This window comes from Thermobia domestica, chromosome 11 (assembly GCF_964235325.1).
Source record: "Thermobia domestica chromosome 11, izTheDome1.hap1.1, whole genome shotgun sequence".
NCBI lineage: Eukaryota > Metazoa > Arthropoda > Insecta > Zygentoma > Lepismatidae > Thermobia > Thermobia domestica.
In genome coordinates, this window is record NC_137464.1 from 236,467,163 (window position 1) to 236,494,780 (window position 27,618).

The 27,618-nt window shown below is 36.0% G+C and overlaps 2 protein-coding genes across 7 annotated transcripts in view; one reads left to right on the top strand and one right to left on the bottom strand.

Annotated features, from left to right (window-relative positions):
- Npl4 (nuclear protein localization 4) overlaps positions 1 to 27,618 on the bottom strand; it is a 267,388-nt gene that overhangs the window by 196,757 nt on the left and 43,013 nt on the right. For 2 of the 3 annotated variants that reach the window (XM_081731827.1, XM_081731829.1), the window contains exon 2: positions 9,060 to 9,140. In XM_081731827.1, the coding sequence (XP_081587953.1) occupies positions 9,060 to 9,140 (81 nt within the window). Of the gene's footprint in view, positions 1 to 9,059; positions 9,141 to 17,336; positions 17,496 to 27,618 lie in introns of those variants that run through there. The other variant, XM_081731828.1, reaches the window with a different exon arrangement.
- LOC145664827 (uncharacterized) overlaps positions 17,622 to 27,618 on the top strand; it is a 195,554-nt gene continuing 185,557 nt past the window's right edge. For all 4 annotated transcript variants that reach the window (XM_081731823.1, XM_081731821.1, XM_081731824.1 and 1 more), the window contains exon 1: positions 17,622 to 17,801. In XM_081731823.1, coding sequence (XP_081587949.1) covers positions 17,799 to 17,801 — 3 coding nt within the window. In that variant the 5' untranslated portion in view covers positions 17,622 to 17,798. The remainder of the gene's footprint in view (positions 17,802 to 27,618) is intronic.

The window sequence follows — 27,618 nt, forward strand, 5'->3', positions numbered from 1 at the left end:
CAGATATGCACCTCATTTATGGAAAGATAAGGGGAAATATCCAAGAGGCAAGGCGTTTATATCGTAATCGTCGCCCTCATAGGAGAGTAACTTTCCCTGTATTTTTTCCACGCCTCCATATTCGCCTTGGAGAGATAGGGTCTCTTCAATTTCCCCTACATGAAATCGGAGGAAATTGCACCATGTGGACAGTTGAATTTGAACACAGCGTACTGGGAATAATCAAAGATCGTCCTGAAACTAGCAGTAGCCATGTGTAGGGCGTAAAAATCCACATGCAACTCTAGTGAACGATCAGCAGAGAGATTTAGAGTGAGCGCGCGGTCCAGTATGGTGGATAATTTTATGGTAGGATCTTATTTATTACCGGCCTGCCTGTGTGGAAGTACGTATAATTTATTTTTACGTAATGTTCTCACAAAATTGTTAGAACATGTGCCCTTCAACATAAGACAGCAGATGTGGTTCCAGCATGACAGTGCACCTGCACATTTTGACAGGTATATGCAGACCTACTTAAATGAAACATTCCCAAATAGTTGGATTGGGAGAGATTGACCTGTGTTATGACCACCTCTTTCACCCTACATCACGCCCCTTGATTTGCCTTTTGTATGCAACACTAGCCACGACAGCCGAAGAACTTGTTGCTCGAGTTAACATAACTCCGAAATTTCAGGTGTGTTTGACCGCACGCGGAAAAATTTGCTTCGGCAATGTCATCTTTGCAATGCGGTCAACGGCTGACAATATCAGACTGTGAACTGTTATTCTTCACAGCTGTTTCGTGTACACATACGTTTGATAAAATACTCCAAGGAATACTCCAATTTCTTTGGGAGTCACCCTTGCACCGCTACTGCACTACATCCGATTGTACACTAATGGAATCTACGACTAAAAATAATGGGCATTCCTTTTGCACGATTTCGATCCGACATTTTGTTCTCGAGTATGGCTGCTGTTGCATTTTCTCGAAAATTTTCGGGTGGTCATAGCTCAGAAGCATTTCTACACCCAGGTTGGTCTATATTTTTCGTTTTATCTCCGGTGTCAGGAATCACCTAACGACGTTTAGTATATGAATTAAATTACACTATATATATATATATATATATATATATATATATATATACGTTTGTATGGGCGCCCTTTTGCTAGACTTGTCCACCTCTCTCGTTAGTGACCCAGCACGGGGCTGGTAGCACTTCCCGAAGACAGTATTTTCTGAATGAAAGCTAACTTCGTGTCCGGTAGTAGTACAACGTGTTGTCGGACGGCATAAACAAACGCGACGGTGGTATAGGGACCTGCGAGGGATGCAATTAAGGTAGGTAAAGTGTGTAATAAAGCTCCGCAGTGCAAGTGTGGTGTTAGTGTTGTAAGAATGGTCCGTTATTCGCATGATGTACAAGCCTATATGCTATTTACATACGGCAAGCGAACAGAAATGCTCAGGAGGCTGGTAGACAGTACTGCGATGACAGCAGCATAATCAACAAGCATTCATGGAAGTGTGTCGTTCTCTACGTAAAACGGGAACTTTGGTATCTACGTATGCAGATGTAGAACGGACGCATACAGTCTGGACACCTGAGAACACTCGTGTGCTACAAAATGTTGCGGAAGATCCCGATGTGAGCTCCAGGCAGTTAGGCAGATGCGTGCAATTGGTCAAAGCACTATCTTACGAATTCAACATCTAGAATACCTTTCATCCCTATTACTTGCCATGTGTTCATGGTCTCCAGACTTCCGGTTTACTCCCCGGGAGGCGTTCTGTCGCTGGTTGCACCAACAAGCTACAACTATATTGGGATTTCTATCATTAATTATATTCACTGATGAGGCTGCCTTTGGGCGAGATGGCATTATCAACTTCCACAACACTCACATCTGGGCGAAGGGAAATGCACATGGAATGGTCGAGTCCCACTATTAACAGCAGTTTCGAATAAATGTCTGAGCTGGGATTAGAGGTGACCAGTTAATTGGATCCTTTATTTTGCCACAAAGACTAATAGGCGACGCGTATCTGCAGTTACTCCATGATACAATGCTCCTTTTGTCCGATGATGTACCACTGGTATTTCGAAATAACATGTGGCTGATACACGATTGAGCTCCCTCCACTTCTTTGCTCCCGTTCGTGCGTATCTGAACAATGCTTTTCTCCGCAGGTGGATCGGTCGGTATCGCCCTGTTGTATGCTCCGCCTGGTCACATGTTCTAGATTCCCGTGATTTTTACTTGTGAGGATATCTTCTGAGGTCGTTTACGCAGAGCATGTGCCTGTCCACAGCGCACTATTCGTGCACAGCGCGTCTTTCTTGACATCGTCCATCACTGTGTGTTGGTTGACTTTGTTTTCTGTTCAGTCATTGAATTTGTGCTTCTTCTTCGTATTTGTCCAGTATCATGCTTATGCCCGATCCACCTATCGTCTCGACCAGAGTGCAGTACCATCAGCTACCAGACTGATCCTGCTCGCAGTGGCAGCTCTGTCTGCGCAACTGTCTAACGTACTATTTTGTTGATGTTCATAGCCAAATTTAACTAGTTTTACTCCTTCCCATAGTTTGTGCACATCTTCCTGTTCCGTTCCAATTCTCAGATAATATATATATATATATATATATATATATATATATATAGAGAGAGAGAGAGAGAGAGAGAGAGAGAGAGAGAAAGAAAGAGAGAGACGGTTAGCATCACTGCTCGTAACCTCTGTTTTGGGCTTTCCCAGATTCCGTCGATATGCATAATCTCAAGAAATTCTCAACAAAAGAAACAGGTACTTTGTCACTTAAAAAAAATTTTAAGAACTCTAGCAGTCGCTAGAATAAGTATCTTGTCTAGGCTAACTTTCCAAAATCTTAAAATATTACCTGTATTTTCTCTTTTATACAGTACTAGCTAAACCTGCGCTCTCTACACAGCGCATCATTCACATATGAGCATGAATTTCCTTGTTATTCCTCACATCTGTACATGTCCCTTTACAGACAAAAGTGAAAGACGTCTTGATAAAAATTGGCAAGAGATACCATAAAGGGGAGATTTTGTCCATTACCTTTTCAATTTCTCGCACTGTTTGCAAGATTTGAGCCTACTTCCGGTTGGAGTTTTTAATTCATGTATGATCAGTGTTTTCTTTCTTCTTGTATGCAGTATGTAATAAGCAGATACATTACATACACAATTAATTATAATGTCAGTAATATATGGTGTTCATTGGGCAAAACACTCCAAACAATAAAGATTCAACTTACTGTTAGAGTGGAGAAATGGCTATCCTTCGTTTTTCATTATCATTTGGCCATGAAACAAACGCCTGAGAGGTATGGAACCCCTGTATACAATTATGTGGTATTGGAATGTATAATGTGTAGGATATGATGCTTTAGTTTTTTTCTTTTGCAATTTCAACCCTTCCAGTGTACCCGTAAAAATGTAATAAAGAAATAATTGCCATGTTTTTTAAATATTCAATTAGAACACAAAATCTGCAAAGGATAAGTGAAAATGTCATCTTTCTAGAGCCTGTAGTTTCCGAGATCTCATTGTCGAAAGGATTGGCCACAAACATATAAACGCCCAGACACGTATAGTTTAAAAGAACTCCAAAGATGACAGCACAATTCATTTGCATTGATTTTGGAAAAGGCTTTGAACAATAATTTAAAAAAATAAACTTTATATGAAAAAAGATCTTAAATAATTTATTTAAAGGGGACACAGTTTAGAATATTTGTTTCTGTTAAACGTGAAATCACAAATAATCGTAAATCAAAGGTTTGAGATCAAAGTTTATAGGTTGGAGATCAGCATTTTTGTTGCTATTGTAGCATTTTAATAGATAGATTCTAATTGTTAGTGTTCCTTGAAAGCAATATTAATTTGTTTTACACATCAACAACATGCAACTACGAAATCAGACATTACAATGACGGAATATATACACATGTCAAGATGACGAAAATCACCGCTTCTGTTTTATGAATAAATTCTTTAATACGTAAATGCAGTATAAATATTGATAGCAATGAATCAGGTATATCATGTATAATATTCTAGATACTACAATATTTAGTATTTAAAACTACTTTGATGCCTACGTTACAGTCAGCATATTAGCCCACTTTTATGTATTGTGAAAAATATTGAAAACTTGAGAAATAAAGCCTGATCATGATGAGAAACAAAACCTGAAAAATCAGCTGCTATTTGCAACTTTTGACATTTTCAATGTTGTTATAAATAGAACTAGTTGAACTTATCGATAGTGGACTGTACTTGATTTTTACAGAAATTTTTAAGCCAAATTATATTGACAATTTTTACGTGTTCCAAAACTATTAATGATTATATAGTTTCATTGTTTATTCAGATTTAGTTTTGAGTCCTTGATCCTAAATATTCATATACTAATCTCTCCAATAACGAGGATAAAAATTTTAAAAATTGCAACTTGTAGAGGATTTTTCAGTACTCTAAAGTTTCCACCATAATTCTCTTAAGTTTTCGATATTCTTACAATTTTTACTATGCATTTAGTGTGATCTCACTCGAAGGCTGATCTTGATACAGCCTTGTAACTTTAAACTACTAGACACATAACACTCAAATTTTATACCATGCCTATATCGACAGGGGGACATTGTTTTAAATACTATGTGAAACCAGCAGGTTAACGGTGTTGCCAACCCAACATAAAAATGCATTTTCTCAGATGACATTACGTCAGGTTATTACATATTTTAAATCTGCTTGTAAAATGGAAACTTACAATATCAGTTTTGTTATGTAGTGTTATGCAAATTAAGGATGCAATAGTAGCACAAGCATCAGACAACCAAAATTTCCAGGGTTCTACAACAGTAATTACGCAAGTGGGACGGACGACGTAACGCAGAATCAAAGCACCTTACTGTCGAATATGTGATCATATGACTTATTTCGACCAAGTAGAAAATAAAATTACAAGGAACTGGAAACTGGGCTTTTTTCAAAGAACTTTATTTCAAAATAGTGTTTAGATAAGTATCACATTTAATTAAGTAGATCGTTTTCGATAGACATAGCATCACAATGCCGTTTATGGCAATTTAATATCTCAAACAATTCCGAAGAAAAAATGGTAAAATTTGACATATTGCTTAAAATAGCGTATTTGTGGGGACTTTTTAAAACAATTTTGATTTGCTTCGTTTCTATAACATTATAATAATATATTGACAAAAGAAACACTGACCAGAGCTTAAAACCCACTGTATTTTAAATTATAATATGTAACGCCTGTATTTTCATTTATGTTCGATAGTGTCTGAAGAAGGATATGTTAGATATCCGAAACCGTTACATATTATAATTTAAAATACAGTGGGTTTTAAACTTTGGTCAGTGTTTCTTTTGTCAAAATAATCAATCCAAAGCCATGAATAGTCTTGCTATTATAATAATACTTTTAAGGCAGGTGTAATTATAAGAAATTCTCGGAATTACATAGTTTCAAGCAGTGTTGCGAACTTCATCAGTGCTTACCGTATCTTCAGAACAATTTGAAACATCAAGTTACGTAAACGATATTATGATCATCATAGCTACAGAAAACCATCTATGCTAATGGATAAGGAACTTACCTAACCAGTTTTTCGAAACAAATGCTTTTGAAAAAATCAAATTTCTAATCTCTTATAACTTTGATCTTATTCATTCGAAATTCGTCTTATCGTGATCGTATTATTAGACACTAAATACTTTAAATATGCACTGCCTCATCTATCTCACTTGCGTTATTACTGCAATAGAGACCACCAGAATTTGGATGTTGTGTGATACTGTACCGTCCTTAGGTTGGAACACTGAATAATAAATGTAACATTGTAAGTTTATTTTATAGATTTGAAATGTGTACAGGGTGGATTATAGATGGAATATATACAGGGTGGACCATTTATCTTGATGCGCCCTTGGAACTTTTAAACCAATAGACAAGAAACACTGAAATTTTGTACCATCCAAATATCAGTACGGGGGCGTTGATATATTCTGTGATACCACCAGGTTAACTGTGTTCCCAACCCAACACTAAGTTATATTTTTCAAACGGCACTACGTCAGATTATATATATTATCTCACATTATTAAAGCAAACAATTTTTGTGGACAATTTGATCCAACTCTACGAAGGCATGACGAACGCAAAGAACCAAACATCCAGGTAATTTTAAGGGTTTATTAAAATTTTGCAATTATCCTAATTGAAAGGTTCAGATTGAATAAAAGCGATAACTTAAAATGTTATCAATATCAAATTCAAGCTTCATTGTGTTTGTCTTCCAGCATTAAATTATTACGTGCATTAAAAGGTGCTAAATTTCAAAAGTATTAAACAGTATAAAGTACAGAAAAATTTACAGTTAGGCTTACTTAGATAACTTAATATTTTCCATATTGGGAAGGGAAGGTGCAGATAACAAATCCACCTTACATTTTAGAATTTAAAATGCGTAAAATTAGTTAGGTTGCTTTAGAAATGAAAGAATGAACTTACAATGTGATGCATACTATTTTATAAGACCATGTATACAACGAAATAATAATTTCCTTATATTCTATGTAAGTGGGCCTGTTATTTAAACCCTTGCCTGAATATTTTCAGACAGCGCTGTTATAGTGTACATGGATAGTGCAAGCATTTTTTATGTACCCATTTATAGGGAAAGCGTCACGAGCTAGTCAGAGAAAAGTTAGAAAGAAAAACATGGTACTATTACGCGTGCAGAATGATTATACGGATCCATACATAAATTCATGAAATGCATACTTCCTTGTCTGTTTTCCTTAAGACTTCTGTGGCCTTCTGATGATGATGCCATTTTGGAGCTATAAGGCCTTGTATCCACGTGGCGTTGTTTCAGCCTGCTACATATGAGGGATGACATCCCTCAACAATCACACTATCTGAGGAAAGGGTACGACGAAAGGATTGGGGAAGGAAGGAAGTAGCTTGGGACCTATATATTAGGTACCATCCCGTCATTTGCCTGGTGTGAATGGGGAAAACCTTACTCAGGATGGCTGGCCTGAAAAAGTTTTTACACTTTTTCGACTAAGTGTCCCCCTTGGGAATCGAACCCGAGACCTATCTCGTAATCGAGTTATGGGTTCAATTTCCTATAACAAAATACTGAACAGCAGCTCGAATAAAACTACACTTCAAGTTAAAAGTGAGACTCAATTTATGCTAAAGGTTTTCGTAACTGTTTTATATAGAGTAAGACTATTCATGGCTTTGGATTAATTGTTTTAACAAAAGAGACACTGACCAAAGCTTAAAACTTTACTTTGATATTTATAATTTAAAATAAAGTAAAGTTTTAAGCTTTGGTCAGTGTCTCTTTTATATAGAGATTTAAAAGATGATATCACAATAACCACTAGACACAGAAACATAAGTGTTGGTACTTTCGATACTTGCCAATCCGCCAATTAACACACTCATATACTTCCATGCAGTGCGCCTGCTATTACCAACATTTGCTGTAGTACAAATGGTCACAATATCTTTTGTTGCAAACTTACAATACCACGTGAACCCCGTTAGACGAAGCAGTAACTTGACTTTTGAAAAGCATTGGCTACAGGTTCTGTGTGAAATCTTTATAGAGGTCCAGCATTTTCATTCCAGCTATCGGATAAACACATTTATCACATAACTGTATACTTTGACTCAATTTGACACAGAAACATGGCTATTGTGAACGTTAGATCTTTTATCAAACACTTTTTTGATGGAGTGGACAATTTTTATCGTATACACGAGGGAGAAGAAATGAACAGTGAATTCTTAAATACGAAATCCCGTCTGGTTAGTAATGATAGAAGTAATTGCATGATTACTCTTAAAGTATGATATAGATAGTTTATGTGCTTTGGAGCTATATCTGGTTGAAAAACTTCCATATTATTGTGGAATATAGTCCTATAAAGTATTTTTCTGGCAGCTGTTAAAACGTTCGCTATTGTAAATACACTTAAACTGAGAACTAGAAGTATTACATTTGTGCAAAGATTTGCGAAATACTTCAGCTGTGACAGCGATGTTACAATTTATCTTAGAAAAACATCCTGATCTGTAAATTTTAGCAATACTGAAAACGTTAGTCACTATTCCAATTATAACTGTTGAGCAACAAAAGTGCATTTCTACGCTCAAGCGCGTAAAATTATTTTGGAAAAATATCATGAATACTGAAATACTTAGTGTCAGTGTTGGGCGTTAATCAATTAAAATCTATTGCAATTGATTTCAATTTGTCCTTTGCAATTAATATCAATTGCCGCTGAATTAAATCATACAATTTACAATTAAATTTAAGTCAGTTGTTAATTGATCACTAGGGAATTAAAACTCGTAATTGTTTATTGTCAATCACAAAGGCGTAATTCAAATACTTAATTGTCAATCGCAATTGAAACTTGTAATTGTTAATTGCAATTGAAATCAGCAATTAAAACTGAAGATACGCAGATACTTGTCTATTGTCTTGTCCGCTTGTGGTTACTGTTTTACATATTTGAAATAAGTATTTACATGGAATGCTGGACAACGACCATTCTCTCGCTCCCTGAGAAAAGGCCGGAAAGGACAGTTTTTTTTTTTTTTTTTTTTTTTTTTAAATTATTATTATTATGTTTATCGTTTTATCTCTCTCTGGAAGTCTTCTGAATTGGTGGGTGTTACTTTCATGTTTGTTGGATGATTTGACATGAATGACCCGCGAGTCTGCTAAGTATTGAATATTAATATCAATAATATGCATCAATTTATTATTATTAAGTTGTGAATTGATGAATTTAGACATTATGCTGTAGAATTGTCGACCTAAGTATTAGCTGTCTTCCCAATTCTACATTGCTCATCATTATGAATACTAACAAGCTTGTAACCCAACAGCACCATATAGAATGACGTACATCGTGAACATAAAACCCGATCTATTATAAATGATTTTTGAACTTCACATTCGAAGGATATTAACAAGTATACTTACCTTTTCAAACAAACGCAAAGTGCTTTCGGAAACTTCAATCTCAACACGCTTTGTTCCCTCGGACGACTGGACCCTTAAAGTCTGGAAGAGAAACAAAAAGAAAATTATGAAATAAACAATGCTGTAACTATTTAAGTACCAAATCAACAAATTAGCTTTAAAGAATATCTTTCAAGCTAATATTTCATTTCTAACCACATAAATTATCATAAGACTATTATCTAATCATAAGAATTGTACAATGTATTCCACATGTAATAATTTCTGAAAAATTCTCATCAGTATAACGGTCTTCAAGAAAAGTTCATATCTAAAAATTTTCCAGCACAGGATGAGAAAAGTGAAGAATATCACACTGATCAATAATACATCAGTTTTGTACTTTCAATTTTCAATAATCACAATAACAAGTCTTTGCAATATGAGATTACTTGAGTAACGAAACGTAACCAATTACACTGAAGAAACAGCAAGTATGTCTTGAAACTACTTGTGAAATTAACGTTTAACGTTGTTCTACGTAAGACTATTTTGTCAATTTGAATATAGCTAAGTAATCTATTCTATATACCACATATGGCAAATTATAGATGCGTTAAAATATCGAATAATACTTTTGATAAAGTAGATACTTTCAAATATCTAGGATCAATATTAACAGACGAAAACCATATTCACGAAGACTTCGCAGGAAATTCGTGTTATTATTCAGGTCAAAATCTCTTGTCGTCGCGAATTCTGTCGAGAAATTTGAAGCTTAAAATATATAAAACGAAATCATTCCTGTTGTTCTGTATGGTTGTGAAGCATGCTCGCTTATTCTGAGGAAAGAACATAGACAAAGTATTTGAGAACAAGATCCTGAATATTCGGACCCAAGAGGAATGGGAATGATGAATGGCTGAAACTTTATAACGAGGAACTACATAATTTATACGGTTTACCAAACATTGTCAGGGTCTTCAAGTCTAGGAGGTTCAGCTAGGCAGGTCATGTAGCCAGAATGGAAGAAAGTAGGAACGCTTTCAAAGTCTTAACTGGAAGACCAATCGAAAAACGACCATTAGGAAGATCTAGGCGCAGATGGAAAGACAATATTAAAATGGATGTTGCAGAAATAGGAATACAAAGTAGAAACTGGATCCAGTTGGCTAAGGATAGAAATCAGTGGAGAGCTTTTGTGAACGCGGCACTGAACCTCCGGGTTCCATAGGCCATAGGGATAGTTAGTTATATATCACATATGGATAACATGTCAGTTGTGACATCTTTTGCACTTAAAGCAAAAAATAAATTTAGAAAAGATAAATGAAAGAATATAATAAAAATTTATTATCAGCATTTTATAATTTTGTCACCTAAATTAACTCCTTAAACAGGGTATAGTGTAAAGAAAGACGGACTAATCTCTGTAGAACTCACTTAAATTACAATTCAACCACCACCGTTGCTCATGAATGGGTAGTCGAAGTATTGTGGTATAGTCTATCGGCCATTTCATGTAAAATTATTACATATTGAATATAATGGTTGCGCAACCATCAGGAATGGTTTGATACTTTCAACAAATATTTTCTTACTAATGACGTACTTAGAAAAAATTTCAGATATTTCTTTTCATTTGCCGCCATCTTGGATTTAGATCCATTTTTCTGCACTGACGCGCGTGAAAATATGGGTTTGCAGTAAAGTACAAACGATAAAAAGTTGATGTTTGCATTACCCTAAATCAGAGATATTGGTCTTCCAGAAAGCATATACAAAGGTAGTATAATGTTTTGATAAGAGGGATTTTCAAGATCTGGGATGCAGTCATCTAAAGCACAAAATCTGCCAATTTCGAGAGCCTGCCAAATCAAAAGTACCTGAACCATAGGATGAGTTTTTTCTTTTCACGAGAACTATGAATAAGGGTTTTCAGAAATGATGGAATATAGTTGCAGTTGAAAGTCCTTCATGCCAATTTTTGGGATCGAAAAAAAAAGAATTAAGGTCAAATTTCTCAAAGGGGGAAGCAAAAATGAAATTTTGGCTCTAGGTACTTCTACTAGTTCTGAATAGAAACTGTGGATTTTACTTTGTGGTTTACACTGATGTACGATTTACAGGCTCTCAAAATCCTTATTCATATACATTTAGAAAAAAAATCATATCTACATTTTATTCTATGAATAAGGATATAAACAATCTTCAGGTGCTTCATATAGTTGTAAAAGAAATAGCGCAAGATATGCTGCACAAAATTTGCTTTTGAAAATGTTACGCAACACATTTTATAGCAGAGACTATTTTTCGTAGCTGTAGTAAATTCACATGGTGTTAGAACACCAAGTTTATTGTTCAGTTTCACCCAAACAATGTCGCTTCTTTGGAACGTAATGCTGGTGAATAGTCGAGCTTATTTGCAAATCATCAGGGTCAATCCATCTGAAGTGGTCCAAAGATAGGGAAAATGGTAGCTTGACCATCTCCGAAAATTATAGAAATTGGAGTGTGATGAACCTAGTGTATGAGAAGGTCAATAACATCATCCACGTCGTCGTATGTAGAAGTGTTCCTGAATGGCGGCCATCATTGTTGTCGGTGGAGTGCCATTTTTTGCATATGCAAGCGTTTACGAAGACTACAGTTGCTCAGGACGTGCGTATCAAACGAACACCAAACAAGAACGAATGTTTAGAGGAGAGACTGAGATACACGGAGAATATATATTCTTGCTTCTAAATAAATATGCAGGGTTGCAAACCAATACATGAAATTACTAGAAAAAGTACAGAAACTTACACTTTTAAAGGGGCTGTAATTTGGAATGGCATTAAGTGGGGTGGGGAGAATGGCATTAACACCACTCGCAACTGAAGCTTTTGCACAACTGAACACAAACAAAAACGGGCCTAATTACTGAACCATGCACAGTTTTTGAGATCTAGCACGAAACATATCAAAACATTTATATTTTTTCGGGCTACGACCATCGTGACGCGCATGCTTTTTTCGCATTTTTACCATGTCCTCACTTTTTTCTCCATGTAATATCAGTCATGATTTTTTTGCAATAGTTTATTCACATTCAGAATTACTTTGTGGCCTAAGCAGCAACTTTTAGCACTTTGCCCTCCTGAGATATTACGCCCCAAACATGGCATCAAAATCTTCAACTTTCGGACACCCATAAATCTATGGTGCTAGTAGTATCATAGGTGTGGATATTTCTGCAGACTCTGTACATGCAATAGTATTCACCCCCCCCCCCCCAATTTATGCCATTCCAAATTACAGCCCCTTTAAAAGTGTAATTTTCTGAACTTTTTCTAGCGATTTCATGTATTGGATAGCAACCCTGCATATTTATTTAGAAGCAAGAATATATATTCTCCGTGTATCTCAGTCTCTCTTCTAAACATTCGTTTTTGTTTGGTGTTCGTTTGATACGCACGTCCTGAGCAACTGTAGTCTTCGTAAACGCTTGCATATGCAAAAAAATGGCACTCCACCGACAACAATGATGGCCGCCATTCAAGAACACTTCTACATACGACAACGTGAATGATGTTATTGACCTTCTCATACACAAGGTTCGTCACACTCAAAGGTGTTTTCGGAGATGGTCGAGCAACCACCTCTGGACCACTCCGTATGGACTGACCCATCATTGTTATTCTCTAAGATCTCAATTACCTTACCGGTCATTTTATTGTATCGGCAAACACAAACAACATAGTCATTCAAAGCATTTCATTAACATTATTCAGTGTCTGTGACCCTTCAGTTCTGGACGAGTCTTTTGGGATGTATCAATGATGATCCACCACATCTCTGTGATTTGTTTGAAGCGACTGTTGAGATGCCCCAGTTCTTTCTTCGTCTCGTCTGCTGTTACTATAACAAAGTTAATTCCAGGGTTGGCAAAAACCATGTTTTTTTGGTTGACAAGAAAGGATCTATTCCTTCGTGGGTCAGTGAAGGCTTGGATTTGCAGTAACTCTTCATTGTCCCTTCAATTCTATCACAGGGATCTTAACCTGACTTGAGGCCAAGAAATGTTACTCGGCATGTACACTTAAGTCTCCTTTGTGGTTACATAAATTAGCATTTTTTTTTTTTCTATTCTTATATTATGCTGCTGATCCACCTGAAAAATACTGTGTTGTAGGCAGTGTGCGGCTGTACCGTATTGTAAGCAGTCAGTTACAATACAAAGGCTTTTGTTTAAAATTTTTTAGTTCCAGTCTTAAAGTAAACACAAAACGGATATATGGATAACTTCCGTATTCATCCAATGGTACGACTGTATTTCATCCTGGACAATATATGTGACATTTTCAGTGAAATCGCCAATCAAAACATATATCTCTGGGATATATTTTTTTTTTCCCAGAAATTTTGACTCACTTTGCGTAATAAAGTGGTGACTTTTTAACTCCAGTAATGTTGATGCCAAAGTTTCTTTCAAGTTTGGCATAGTTTCTAAAACAATGATTAAATAGCTAGGATCTGATGTCACACATTATTTGCACGAAATACTTTCTTCATTAACCTCCTCTTGAGCACAAGAATTCAATTCAGGGCTCACTTCATGTAATCACAATCCCGAAATTTTCATTGTCTAAATCATATACTACTTTTGTCAGCAGATATTTCGAGTCGTTGATCTTTGCTGCCGATACCATCAATTTCACATTTTTGATGTATCACACAAATACACGGTGCATGAGTCCCACTTGCTCCAGCCAGAACACATCATTTGGATCTCAACTCATAAAATTTAGAAAATCCAATACGAACTGAAAGCTGGTCTTCTTTAAACTTTTTATAATTCTTTCAAGTTACCGAGGCAAAATCTCTTAATTACATTTCCTACACCAACAGATCTTGTATCTTCCATCCCTGGACACACTTTACTTAGCTTCATCACTGGTATAAACATTTAAACCCAAATCCATAGTTTCTTTACTGACCTTTCTCCTTCATTTATTTATTTATTTCACTACATTCACGTCAGGAATCCCTCTATGTTTTCCAGCAAGTTTATATGTTTTTTTTCACAAGACATTCACAAGTTAAGAAAAGTTCCTCCGTAGTTTCCTTAATTGACCAGCTCTTGGAGATTGCATTGATGACCTTAATTCTTTCACTATATGATGTGCAACTTTTTAATTTTCCTTTGACATTGTTCACTCCACGTCTGTTACTACGACATATTACATCTTTTCTTGTTCTCTTTATTGTCTCTTCCTCCAACTCACACCGTAAGTGGTCACCTAATTTGTGTTTAATCGCACTTGTGAACTTTTGCACTGTTCGATTCACTTCTAAGTTCTTATTTTTCTCTCTCTCTCCCATTGCTTAGATTCATAATCTTAACCGGAGACACTCTCATTGCTTCACCTGCTTTGTTTACAGATCGCACAGCTTTCTGAAAGGGTGTGAAGGGCTCATCATTGACACTATTAGTACCACTTTCAATACACTTGGATAGTCTTTTATGACACTGATTTTCCTGGTTCACTAGTCCACTTTTCTCACATTTCCACACTCACTATCTCAAGTTCTTTCTCTTTATCACATTTTTTCCACATATATTTCGTAACGATAAGTGCACATGGTACCTATTTATTTCTTCAACTGTTTTTCTCAAAGGAAAAAAATTGACATCACTTATATTAGCTAATGTCCTGACAACTGCTCGTCCGTAAGAATTACTTTCACAGGTTTCACTACAGAGCACTCACTCCATGATATCTTGTACAATTCTTAAGTAGTAGTAGCACAAACAAGAAAGCCTAGCAAACTCCAAGTACACAAGAATAAACAATGACACGTGTGCACCTTGCAGCAGTTCACAACATCTTGTTTTAGATTGTCTTAACTCACACGGATCTGCATGAGTATGTCTATGCCTGTGAAAGCATATACATCTTGACTATCTAAAAGAAATTCCTAACCCATACAAACTAAAAATATAGACACGAACTCACAAAGTGCTTTTTATGGTTTTCACAATTGGCATATAAGAATTCTGAGCCTGTAAATCGTTCATCAGTGCAAACTACAAAATAGAATCCATATTTTCTATTCAAAACTAACAGGAGTATATAGGGATATAATTTCAAATTCATTTCTGCTCCTCCTGCTCAGAAATTTGAAATGTTAATTTTGGAACCCAAAAACTGGCATGTAGGACTTTAAACTTCAACCATATTTCACAATTTCTGAGAATCTTTAGCAATAGTTCTTACAGAGAAAATTTCATCCTGTGATTACAAATACTTCTGACTTAACAGGCTTAAATGAGTCTAAATCTAAGACACATGAAAAAAATTGATACCCGTAATTTTTCTTAGAATGGCATTAGCAAGATAATCGTTGCTGAAAATATATAAATAAAAAAAACTGATAAACAAGCAACCTCCCCTTGATGTTTTGGCATCCAATGACCCCTATACGGTCTGAATGGCCAAGCGAAGACCCCAAAAAAATGACAGATTGCCATAGAGCGAACTGTATTGTGGTTGATTAGCTTACAGGCACGGTGCGCTGACGACCCAGATTCGATTCCTAGTCCAGGAGTATATTTTCACTCTCTGAATTTTTCATTAAATCTGTTTTGTCTGCTATCTATTATATATCAAAATCTACATTCAAGTCCATAAATAAGAGGCTGAAACCTCTATTTATACTAGGTTTTTCTATGCGAGAGGTGAAATAAAAATCTTACAATCCAGTGTTCAGTACGGGTGGTGACTGAATAGACGGGGGGAAAGGAAGGGGATTCTAATAAGGAAAACCGATAAGAAATCCTAATATGGAAATAACTTACTACAAACATAAAAAAGTGCTAGATATTAATTGTGTATTTGATATGTGTTTTATTTAAAATGAAGAGAAAGGTTGTAAATAGGGCACTTAAGTCGTAAAACATAATGGACCTTATGCAAAGACGTTCTGACGCATGATTAGTGCCATACTAAAGAGTTCGACTAACATATTTCTTGCAGTAGTCAGGCCTTTAGAATGACGCTAATCATACGTCAAAACGACTCTGCATAAGGGCTAATACATGCAACGTGAAAATTTACTCAGGATTTTAGAAATTAGTGATATAAGTAATGAATAAAACGTAAGTCACTTAAGCTGTATGGGCATTCGCTTATGTTTACACCGATAGGAGTCAACATCGCTAATAGATATTTAACTCACGTTGTTGTCAATAATTAATTTTACTAAAATACATTAGCTACTCTCAATGCTTAATAAGGTCACCAATTATAGGCGTAGTTTTGAAGGGTCAAGTACTGTATCAGAAATGATATTTTTTTAAAACGAATTGCCTATACATAAATGGGCAATTATGTTATAATTTCCTCAGCAATGGGGTATTCAACCTAAGTAGCAAACATCATATTCTCTATTATACACGTGCATTATAAAGGACGGCAACACTGCCTAGGCATTTATCTAAGACAAATATTTCCATCGGGAATCGAACCCGGGACTACGTAGATACATTACACGGGGCATAAGCGTGAAACAAACGCTACAATACTATGTAAGTTCACTCGACAACGGGACTTTATCGTGTTAATGTAAATAGGGAACAGTAACCATAGGAACAAAAGTAAATACACACCCTATGGCGAAGGGCTGGCATCGAATGTTTACAAACAAATGGCGCACTCTGATGCATCTACAAACTATGAAACGATACTTGTTTTATTCCCAAGTAATGACAAAGAAAAATTCTATGCTAGACGGGTAATATATTGAAAAGCATTCTCATCATTATGACGAAATCACCGCGCAATCGAGCGAGATCCTCCCACACATATGTCAATAAATCAAATATTGAAAATTTATTAGTGTACAAGGAAACTTAATTTCCGAGTCGAATAACAGTAATATAAGCATACATTTTAATACATTTTGATAAAACTAGCTGATAAAATTTTGCTCTTGTTAGGAAAATAATTTTACACTAGATTAATCATTTTTGTTTACTGCACTGTCATTCCACTACAGAATTCAAACTAAGTATTTGCTAGTTCCGTAGAATTTTCTATGACTTAAAAAATAAAAATTAAATCTAAAACTTGTAATTTCCCTTGTAGTTGTTTCGATCCGCAATATAACCACAAAGTTATTCACATAAGGAAAACTATTTCGAAAGTGATCAGCGTTACTGTAGTTAGCATTTTCCAGATTAATACTATTTCACGTAGACTTGCATCAGAAATATGTTTAAAAATTGCAAAATCATTCTTATATTAATCAGCTTACTATTAGCTTAGACTTCGACATAATAAAGAGTTCCTTCTTTTTTCACCGCAGTTCAAATCAGCTGATGACACTGTAACGCGACTTCTTCTCACATCACATCATACAATACAAAGATACACACCAATAAACGGAAACGAAATTTCGTAGATGTCGTTACTGTGAGACAACTTCCGTGCAAGTTTGACAGACGCTAAGCGAGTAGCAGAAGAAAATAAAAACAAATGAATAAAGATATTCGTTCACAGGTTTATTTTTTATTATGCAAAATAAAATAACATTACTTTGGTGAGTGTTGATGTATTTCGTTTTCCAGAACTTCTGCACTTGAATTTGTGTGAAACATACTTAGGAACATGAACAAAAAACATATGAAATAGCGCAACTCATAAAAACAACAACTTAATGTTATTAAAATTTGAAGAACGAAAATTATGTGCGTAAACGAAGTGTCATCATCCAAAGATGGTAAGTAAACATTTTCAAATTATTAATTTCATTCATTTAAAGTACACAGAAATACAATAATATTTCTTCGCCTGATATTGGTACTGCTCAGTATATTCTTTCTAAGTACATGCATTGTACAGTGCCAGTAATTGATAATTTTCGAAAATCTTTTATATTCTACGCGTTGTTTATTTTATCTGTGTTTCCATTATATATCCTTTTTAAGTTAACATTTCGAATTTTGCAACATATTAGCTGTTTTGTTGGCTTAGCCAAGGTGATGAGAAGGGTTCTTATGTTTATTTCACTTATCATGAATAACTGCATTTCAATTCTATTAAAAAAAAAAAAAAATCAGCTGGAAATGAAGATTTTTTGGTACGAAAATTGCAAAACTGTAAGTAACATTCCGTGATTTACACAAAAGTATAACTTAGAGTATTATTTAGTTTCTCCCTCAAATAAATTGTTTGTGACTCTGGCTCACTTGGTAGTGATTCCGGTTCGTTATTTGTAACTATGATGTAGTTATACAAATAACGAATCGCAATCACTACTGAGTACATAAAACAAACCAACTTGTGCTAGGTGGCTACTAAAAAGCACGAATGCTATCTAACCGAGTAAGGTCAGAAGCACAGCAGGGGTCACGAGCGGTGGCGATGGGTGCTTCAGTAGGAAGTAGGCGCGTCGGCGACGGTGAGTATACACATAGACGAGGATAGTGGAAAAAACGCTTTATATAACATAAAATAAAAGATGGAGTCGTCCATGGATTTGGAGGAGATATTACTACTAAATGGCATCCATACACTTACTTATGCCAGTGTCATACCTTTAATGAACGTAGTAAGGTAGAAACAACATAAATAGGTTCTACCAGTAATGTAGGTTTTCAATAAAAATCATCCGTACTAGAAGTACTGTAAAACCTACTTTCGTTAACTTTTCCAGTACCCTCCTAACAGTAACTTCATATAACGCCCAGCCCTGCGCCTTTGGCACCCTAACATTATCTACTGCATTCTATTTTTCCTCTTTAAATGTATACTTTTTGATTAAGAATAATGTACAAGTGTTCTTAAAACACATTATTCAAAGCATACACTGTTATATCTGTATCATTTTAGTGTTATACTTTTAGTTTCGAAGGACATATTTGGGGAAAATTAAGTGCATGCTTGGATGCATATTATGGCGATTTTAAGGACATATTTAGATGCATATTTTGAGATTTTTTAGTACATAACTATTCGAAGTCTAGTCATGACATTGTCAATGACTTAAAGATATATCAGGGCCACGGTGGCTCAGTGATTCACTTCTGTTGCGTGGGGTCCCTGGTTCGATCACAGCTCTCGCCAAGTGAACTTTGTGGTGGGCAAACACCGTGTACGTGGGTTTTCTGGGGGTTCTCCCGTTTCCTCCCACTTTCTTCATTCCACCATTTTATTCATTGTTTCATGCTGGCATAATCGTGGTACGTAAAATTCAAAGATTTCATTTCATTTCATCTCAAGATCTATCACCAAATCATTTGGAGAAAGCTGGCAACAAAAAGAGGCTCGACGTTTGGAGCCTCATGATTTCATGATCTGGTTTAGAAATGTTTATTCGATAGAACCAGAGCCATTTCTAAAGCTGTTGATCGCGATAAAAAAAATGAATAATCAACAACAGCAGTGTGTTAGGAAGATCATGATTATGATTCGGATTAGAAAGTAGATTTCTGGGATATCGGCATCTATAGTTATGTTAGCGCGTGACGTATGAGGGATGTCGTCCGTCGGCGATCACACTATGAGGAAGAAGAAATAAATGAGCGACATTTTTCTGGTATGAATGAGGAAAATCTCACTCAAGATGGCTGATCCGAAAAAGCTTCTACACTTTTTCACGGAGTGTTCTAAACGGGAATCGAACCCGTAGCCGCTCGCACTAAAGCATTAGCGACTACGCTACGCGGGGCCACGCGAAGATTGTAATCACAGCGAAAAGAAGCTACACAATCTGTAGCATAGCTTACACTAACGCTCAGGAAGGTTATGCCGTTCGTTTGATGGGATAGGAAGGGCATTGTACATCATGAACTGCTGTCGCCAGACAGATGATACACTCGGATCTGTACCATCGACAGTTAGTGCGGATGCACCTAGCAATTCAAACGGAGTGGGCTAAACTGGCCAACAGAAAAAGGTGCGTATACCACGCCAAACAAACGATCCATCAGGAATTGAGAGGGCTCCGCTGAGTTTTTAATGCATCCGTCGATTACCTGGACCTGACACCATGTCAATATATATATATATATATATATATATATATATATATATAGAGAGAGAGAGAGAGAGAGAGAGAGAGAGAGAGAAAGATATTGGTCTGCACAAGTTCCTAAATGATGTTAAGTTAGTTTCAGAAGACACCTGTGGAAACCACGCGTCACAAGTTTTTGAAAGAGACCACAGAAGTTCTATAGCGACTGTATGATGGTGTCTTGCTGGAAGAATAGCAGAAGATATTCGAACAAATGGTACACATGTGACTTCATAATGTTATTTTCAAATCGTAATAAATGTATTCTTAATTTTGACCTTCAAAGCTTGGATACTTTTTAGACCAGGCCTTCTCGGCCTATTTTATGTACAGAACCCCCTTTACCACACCCTCTCGCCAAGGGCGCCGATTTCTCTGTAAGCTTGGGGGGGCATTCAGATGCTGAAGGTGTATATCTTTGAGGATTTTAAGACAAATTACATTCAAATTATGCCAAATATTGTATATTCATAAATACCATAGGGGGCCCACATGAGCTTTGGGGGGGCCCCGCCCCCCAGTATCAGCGTCCTTGCCTCTTGCTAACAACTCCCATAAATAATTTTCGGTTTGTAATAAGCTTTTTGATTATTGATGCTTATTGCTTACAGTTGTATATGTGTAAGACAACTGTATACATGTAAGACTATAAGACAACTGTAAGCCTCATACAGAAATACGAATAACTATTTGACAGTAAATATATAAATATGTCTGTCAAAATAAGTCTGTGTCTATTAGTGAACTTTAAAGATATATTTTTTACTACTAGATCCTAATTGCATTTATCTTTTTCACATACCATCGCAACCCCTTAGGCGTCCCGACCCGCAGGTTGATAAACTGTTTTGGGTTACCTGGTAGTATATATTCTGTCGTGGCTAAAATTTCGACCAAACTTTTTGCGGTGTTTTTGCAAACACCCTGTACTCCACGACAAAGTTCTTCCTTGTATAACCTACGAGAACTTGTGTAAATCAATTGCTATGTGAGTATCACCCAGATCTATTCTCAAATTTCTTCACTTACGAATCCAGTGGAACAACTTTATTTCTTAAAACTCTAGAGAAGACGATAGGTTTCAGAAATAGATGTCTGTCGCATTCTGCTCCAGACACCCTTCCCAACCAACTACGAGGCGATAAGATTATTCTTTTTTTTTCTCTCTCTCTTTTCCCCTTTAAAACAACTTCTCTGTTTCCCGGTGAACCATCAGTCTGATATTAATGTTACCAAACCCTCTTAGAGTCTTAGTTCTGATATGACTCCTTATTCTATATTTAGCGCTGACTTCATACTTTCGCAGCTGCTAGATTGACCCTTGAACCGATTATTAGTAAGGGACTTGTGTCACCCTTTCCTTGTATAATGTTGTGTAATTTTAACTGGTTTTAGTTGGAACCCATATCTGTATTTTTTTTTCTTTTTTGTGAAGGTGTGTGCGTTCTGGAAACTCTCTATACGATATCAGAAATGTCGCGCGCCTATCATAAGTAGTATGATATCACCTCTAGCCAATCAGAATTCACCAAGTGTTCCGAACCATTACATCATTTACATCCAACCAGATTCTAAAGAATTTTTTCTAAACGATTGCACAATCTGTGGTAACATTGAGTCATCTTAGATTGACACATAAAACCTCGAGGATGATCTTTCGGTGGGGCAATTACCGCCGAACATCCGAAGAGCACATAGTCCGTGCTTCTCTCTCTCTCCTCATGGGGGGGGGGCCGTCCTCTGCACTCTTTGTAGAGAGAAAGAGAGAGCCTCTCATTACTTTAGTGGTAACTTAATAGTGTTACCTAGTGACGTACAGTGAAGTTCATGTCTAGGAAGTTGTAAAAAGCCAAACTGTGCTGCGTCTACTATCAGGCGTGCTGACCGTTTCCACGCCAACTTCTTGAAATTGATATTGTGTATAGTGAGTAAGTACTGTTTCTTTCTTAGCTCTCCAGAGAGCCATTTACCCTTACTCAAGACTTAAATTCTTCCATAGACTAAATTAACTACTTCGCCCTAATTTCGTTGAACTGTTTCCTGGACGTCGTCACACCTGTGTGTACAAATTGTGGATATGTAGAAACCTGTAACTGAATCTTGCTTAGTAAATTATAGTGATCCAATTTAATGTTTGATATTATGGTCTGTAAATAAACTGAACTCTTTCATAATAAATAACTCGCAACATAATCATACTGCTTCCATATTATTATTACTATAACAGACCATATAAAATCCTCTATCTCTCTATTCTATTGAGAGACGCCTCCGCTAAGATCACGCACTGCGATTAAGTGGTAAGACACCTTACAGTGGATCTTCGTGAGAGTAAATCTACTGATATTCTAGATCCTAGTTCTGTCTGTTCCTGGGGACCTCCGTCCCCCTTTCAAGGGACTACCAATGAGCCTGGTAAGTCAAGATCCTGTCCCGACAGAGATGCCAGATGCCGACCTCCTCTCTGAACCATCCACAGGTAAGAGTAACATCTTTTCAGCCAATCCGCTCGGGCTATCAACTACCGCTACTAGTTTGCCAACTCCAAGAGATTAATGTAGTGAAGGAGTTAATTGCGTCATCTGTGATTAAAATGTGTAATTTGATTTGCAGTAGTGTTGTGTGTCGCCAGTGCATAGTGTAAGAGGGCTTTGGTAGGAAAGTGCCTCTTAGTGTAAACCATGTGTTCCTTACTCGTTTGTTCATCTCAACGAACCGACTTCCTATCCTTGCGGCTTTTCAATATGTTCTTTGTAATGTAGTAGTTCATTTAACCAAGGGGAGTCGCTTCCTCAATCGGCTTAATATTTAGTATATAAATGGATATTCTTAAGCCCTAGTAAATCACTTGATTAAATTAAAATGATCATTGGTTCTAATCGTCTGGTCGTTCAACTAATCTAATTGTTGTAACTGCCCATTTGCTTGAACCCTGTCAATACTAACGAGGCGCACTTTCACTTATGGTTTAGTCCGCTCCTCGCGATGTCATCATTGATATCGGGAAGTGTTTGACCTCCCTCTCTCTTTTGATGTACAAACCTAGAAGCGTTTCTATTAGTCCCTTGTGTGGCCATATTTAAATTATAGATATTATTATGTATTTCATTAACTATTAATGTGTCTAAGTAGACATCACGGCGGACAGTTCAATACTAAATATCTTTCTGTAAAATTGTAATATAATCCCTGCCGGGTTAATGAGTTATTGCGCCTCCCTCTCTCTTTTGATGTACAAATCTGTAAGTGCTTCTATTAGTCACTTGTGTGACCAGACCTTAATTATATATTATTATTATGTATTTCCTTAACTATTAACGTGACTGAGTAAACATCACGACGGACAGTTAAGTGCTAAGTATCTTTTGTGATATTGTAATATAACCTCTGTAGGGTTATTGATTTATTGTGCCACTCTTGGGTTGAACGACCCCCTTTCTTGTGCTGAGGCCGTCGTCTCAGACTTAATATCATAAATCACACCACTCCCTGTCCAGACCACTGCTATCGGTGTGATCAGAGAATTATTGTTTATTCGTATTAATTGAGTTTATTACTTTGATACTGTCTCAAGAACCTCGTAATATTTTGTAATATTGAGGAAGCGACTGTTTGACGAGCCTTTTGCCTTTCACGCAAGGACGGGTGTAACCTTATCAAGATCAGATTGTTATTAGAAAAATCCTACCGGTGGTTCCGCTTGAGCTCGAACCCCTGACGGGTTCTTGCGGCGCTACATAAATGGTGTTCAACAGTGGGATTCGATTATTAGCTCGTCATCTAATAATGTGTTAATTGGTATTGTTTTATATAATCCTATGTTGCGTTTGTAAATGACAAAGCAGGAGTTATTTATATTATTAGTTTCATTGTGTTATATTGTTTGCTTAGGGTCACATCTATATTCTAGATGAGTAACGTATAATTTAATGTTTAAATTGTGTTAATTGAAATGACAGGTTTCCTATTAAGTTGCTTGAAATTTAAAGCTAAAAGTAAACATTTTGTGTTAATGTGTTGCGTTGGGCAAGTGCCCCCTTCTACCCTGAAAGTTTAGCTATCATTTTGCTTGTTCTAGAGAAGTCAATGAGGGAAGGAAAAAGAAACAGTCCATATATCAAAAGAATAGTTCGTTCCTTTTTCTTCAACACAGAGAGAAAACATCTGTTCTCTGTTAGTTTCCCCAGCTGGGCAAAACAAAAATATATATATTTTGTGAAAAGAAAAAGTGAGAAAAAGGAAATGTGTTGGTTAGCATTCCTCGGTTGTGTACTGCCTTAGTATTCAAAAAAAAAAACTGTAGGGAAAAATATCAACACAATACCTTGAGAAGGTTTATGGCGCCAAAATACGGAACAGATACTTCTTCTCCACCTATCGAGATGAAAGCTATCCCGTTCTGTATTCAAAGCTTCTCAACGTATTCTGAGTTCGATTCTTGCAATGGATTTTCGCGAGATTCATTTCAAGAATCATCAGTCGTAAGGCTGGTGTAGGAACTCCAAGTATTCAAATTCTGCTTGTGTAATTAATGAACAAGTCAGTCAAAACAAACATCATTGAAATTTTGAAATTTATTTTGAAATTTTCATTCTGTGAGTCCTTATACTCACGCGTTGTTAGTTCTTTGATTGTGGGTAAATTCTTGATCTTTCCCCGGCTGGCTTCTCAGCGTTAATGGTAAATTAAATATTATGTTAGTTGCTAAAGAGATTCCTTACACGAACTATACGAACTAAAGCCTTAATATGTTTCGTTTCTCAGTAAAAGTTCATTATTGTGATTTTGAAGTTTTCAAATTATCTTAAATTTTCTTGGAGGCCAATTTAATCTTATTGTTTATGAATGGACGTGCTTTTTGTTAATTATGAGAGGATTAAGTATACCAAGATTGAAAGTTTAAAAAGGGCAATAAATTCAGTCTAGTAATTTGTTTTAAGTAGAGACCATTCTTAATAAGTTGTTGTAATATTAAGCCTAACTCGTTATTTTATTATTTTAAGTCGTGTTTGAATAAAGACAACACTAATGTGGGACACCCCTGAAGTATAGTACCCTGTATTCTAAGACCGCGAAGTCCCTTGTATTTTGATTGAATGATAAAAGCGTAAAGTATTAGGATATGCGTTATTGCTTTTGAAGTCCATGGCATCAAAGTTTTGTAATTTTAATAAAGCTCTTGTAAATTTTAATTGCCAGTGTAAGGCTGTTTTATTACGGAAGATATACGTGAACTTAATGTAGTAGAAAGATTAATCCTAACAATTCCGTTTGTGCTTAGCTATTGTTATTAATTAAGGAGACGTTTAAATAATTTATTAGTAGACATTATTAGTCAATGAATCTTTTCTTATTCATTATGTCAGAAGTTGCATTATCTATAAATTTATTACTTTCCGGTCACGACAAATTCGACCGTAGTCATTGTGTTAATAATTTCATTTGTTCAGGACGTAAAACCGTGCTCTGTAGTATTGTTATTAATTTTGCTATTCCTTGCCGAGTGCTAATGCCTCGAGTTGTGTAATTACTTTGTAAATTTTAGCGAGCTATCTAATTTTGGAACGTGTCGTTGGGAGACACCCTGTCGGAAAATATTGAGACGGTGATCATACCTCTCCCTTGTTCCAGTAATAATTCATGGAGTATAGATTAGGTTAGGATGTGTCAATTCCCTTTCCTAAAAGGAGTACCAATTCCATCAAACGTGATAATTAACTATAATTATCAGCCCCAAAGCGTACATTGGTCGTCCAGAGAATTGCCGCCTGTTTCTATCGCTTGTATTAGCTGAGAACCGCGCAATCTCTGATGATTATACTCCGTTGAATCGATCTTATTGTACCAATTCCATCAAACGTGATAATTAACTATAATTATCAGCCCCAAAGCGTAAATTGGTCGTTTCAGAAAATTGCCGCTTGTTTCTATCGCTTGTATTAGCTGAGAATCGCGCAATCTCTGATGTGGATCCTCTGTTATATCGACCTTATTGTATAATGGTGCGTCCGCGTAATTGTAAGGATGTTAAGCCGGATCTTTGAGAAGGCTTACCCCCTTAAAGGTACGGGACCCTCCTATTACATCCCAGGTCGACATGGACCCCCTAGGTCCCGAAGCTGTTTATTATCGTTCTGTTTACTAACGAACGACCAGGGAATGTTTGGTTCTTTCGGAAGGAAGCCCAGTGTTTCGTTCGAAAGACACCCTATGGTGTTAAAGTTTTAATTATGTGCTTTTCGAGATGGTAATGATATGTTTGGAAGCTAATGTTGTATTTTAATGGTCATAAATGTTCTTGCTCGCGAGTGCCTAATCTAATCCAAGGTGCGTTTGTGTAGACCTAATCCTTTTTGAGCACTCTTGCTCCCTAATGAGTCCAGACACGAGTCCTTAAAAAACCTAAGGTTGTCCGAAGAGATAATTAAATTCACTTGTCCGATGTATCAAGTATTGTTATGTTTTCTAGCTTCCGAGTAACTTAGTGATGTTATAATATCATGAGTAAAAGAAATGTTTTTGCAAGTCCAGGAATCGAGCTATTTTCTAGAATGAAATCCTTATCGGGCCTAAATGTCAGATACAGCCGCCCTGTTTAGAAAATAAGTGCATTGTTGATCATTTTGTAATTGTGTAATTGCATATAAACTCTTTCTTGTCTCCTATTTGAAATGATAAATCGTTCTTTTGTGCATCTAGATATCCCAAAAGGTCTCTAAAATGTAAATATGCGGTTAAATTCCTCAAAGTTAAAGTTATGAATAAATGCGAAGTAAATGTAAGTCCCAGGGTCATATGAGTTAATATTAGAAGATAGACTAAAAGTAATCCTTATTATACCTCTCTTGCCTCCTGCCGTCCGAGTGCCAACTTAATTTGTATCTAAGAGTCGACATCATGTCTCCTGTAAGGAATTCTCGTTGATTTGTATTAATTGTTCTTAAATGTATTTAAGTAATTATAGTCTATTCCCGTTCGATTGTATTTCTATAAGGTTGTGGCACATTCTATTTTTATCATTTGGATATATTGACTATTGTATTTACTAGGAATAGACTTGTTAAGCTGTAATTGTAATAATATTCTAACGTCAATATACATTATAATAAATATGATAATGGCATTTGATATATTATGCGTTATAATGCATATGATAATTGTATTTTGATATCTATTATATGTTATAATTAATATGAATTTTTGGTGAATATCCAGGTTGAAATTAAGACCTACCAATTGAATGATATCAATATTTTGCTGTAAAAGGTAGTTGTTATCATAGTAAGGCAACAAGATAATTGCCTGAAGTTATATTTAAATTTATTCACTTCTAAACGTCAGTACTTCAGTTATATTGGTTCCTTTGTTAATAGAATGACGTAAAAGCGAAGTACCTCTGTGCGAATAGTACAATTAAATATATGTTGATTTAAAGTTCTATATTGTAACTCGACCTCTCTTATCGATTAATTATTTGTAGCAGTTCATTCTATAAATTGAGATGATTTACTTGATTGATTTA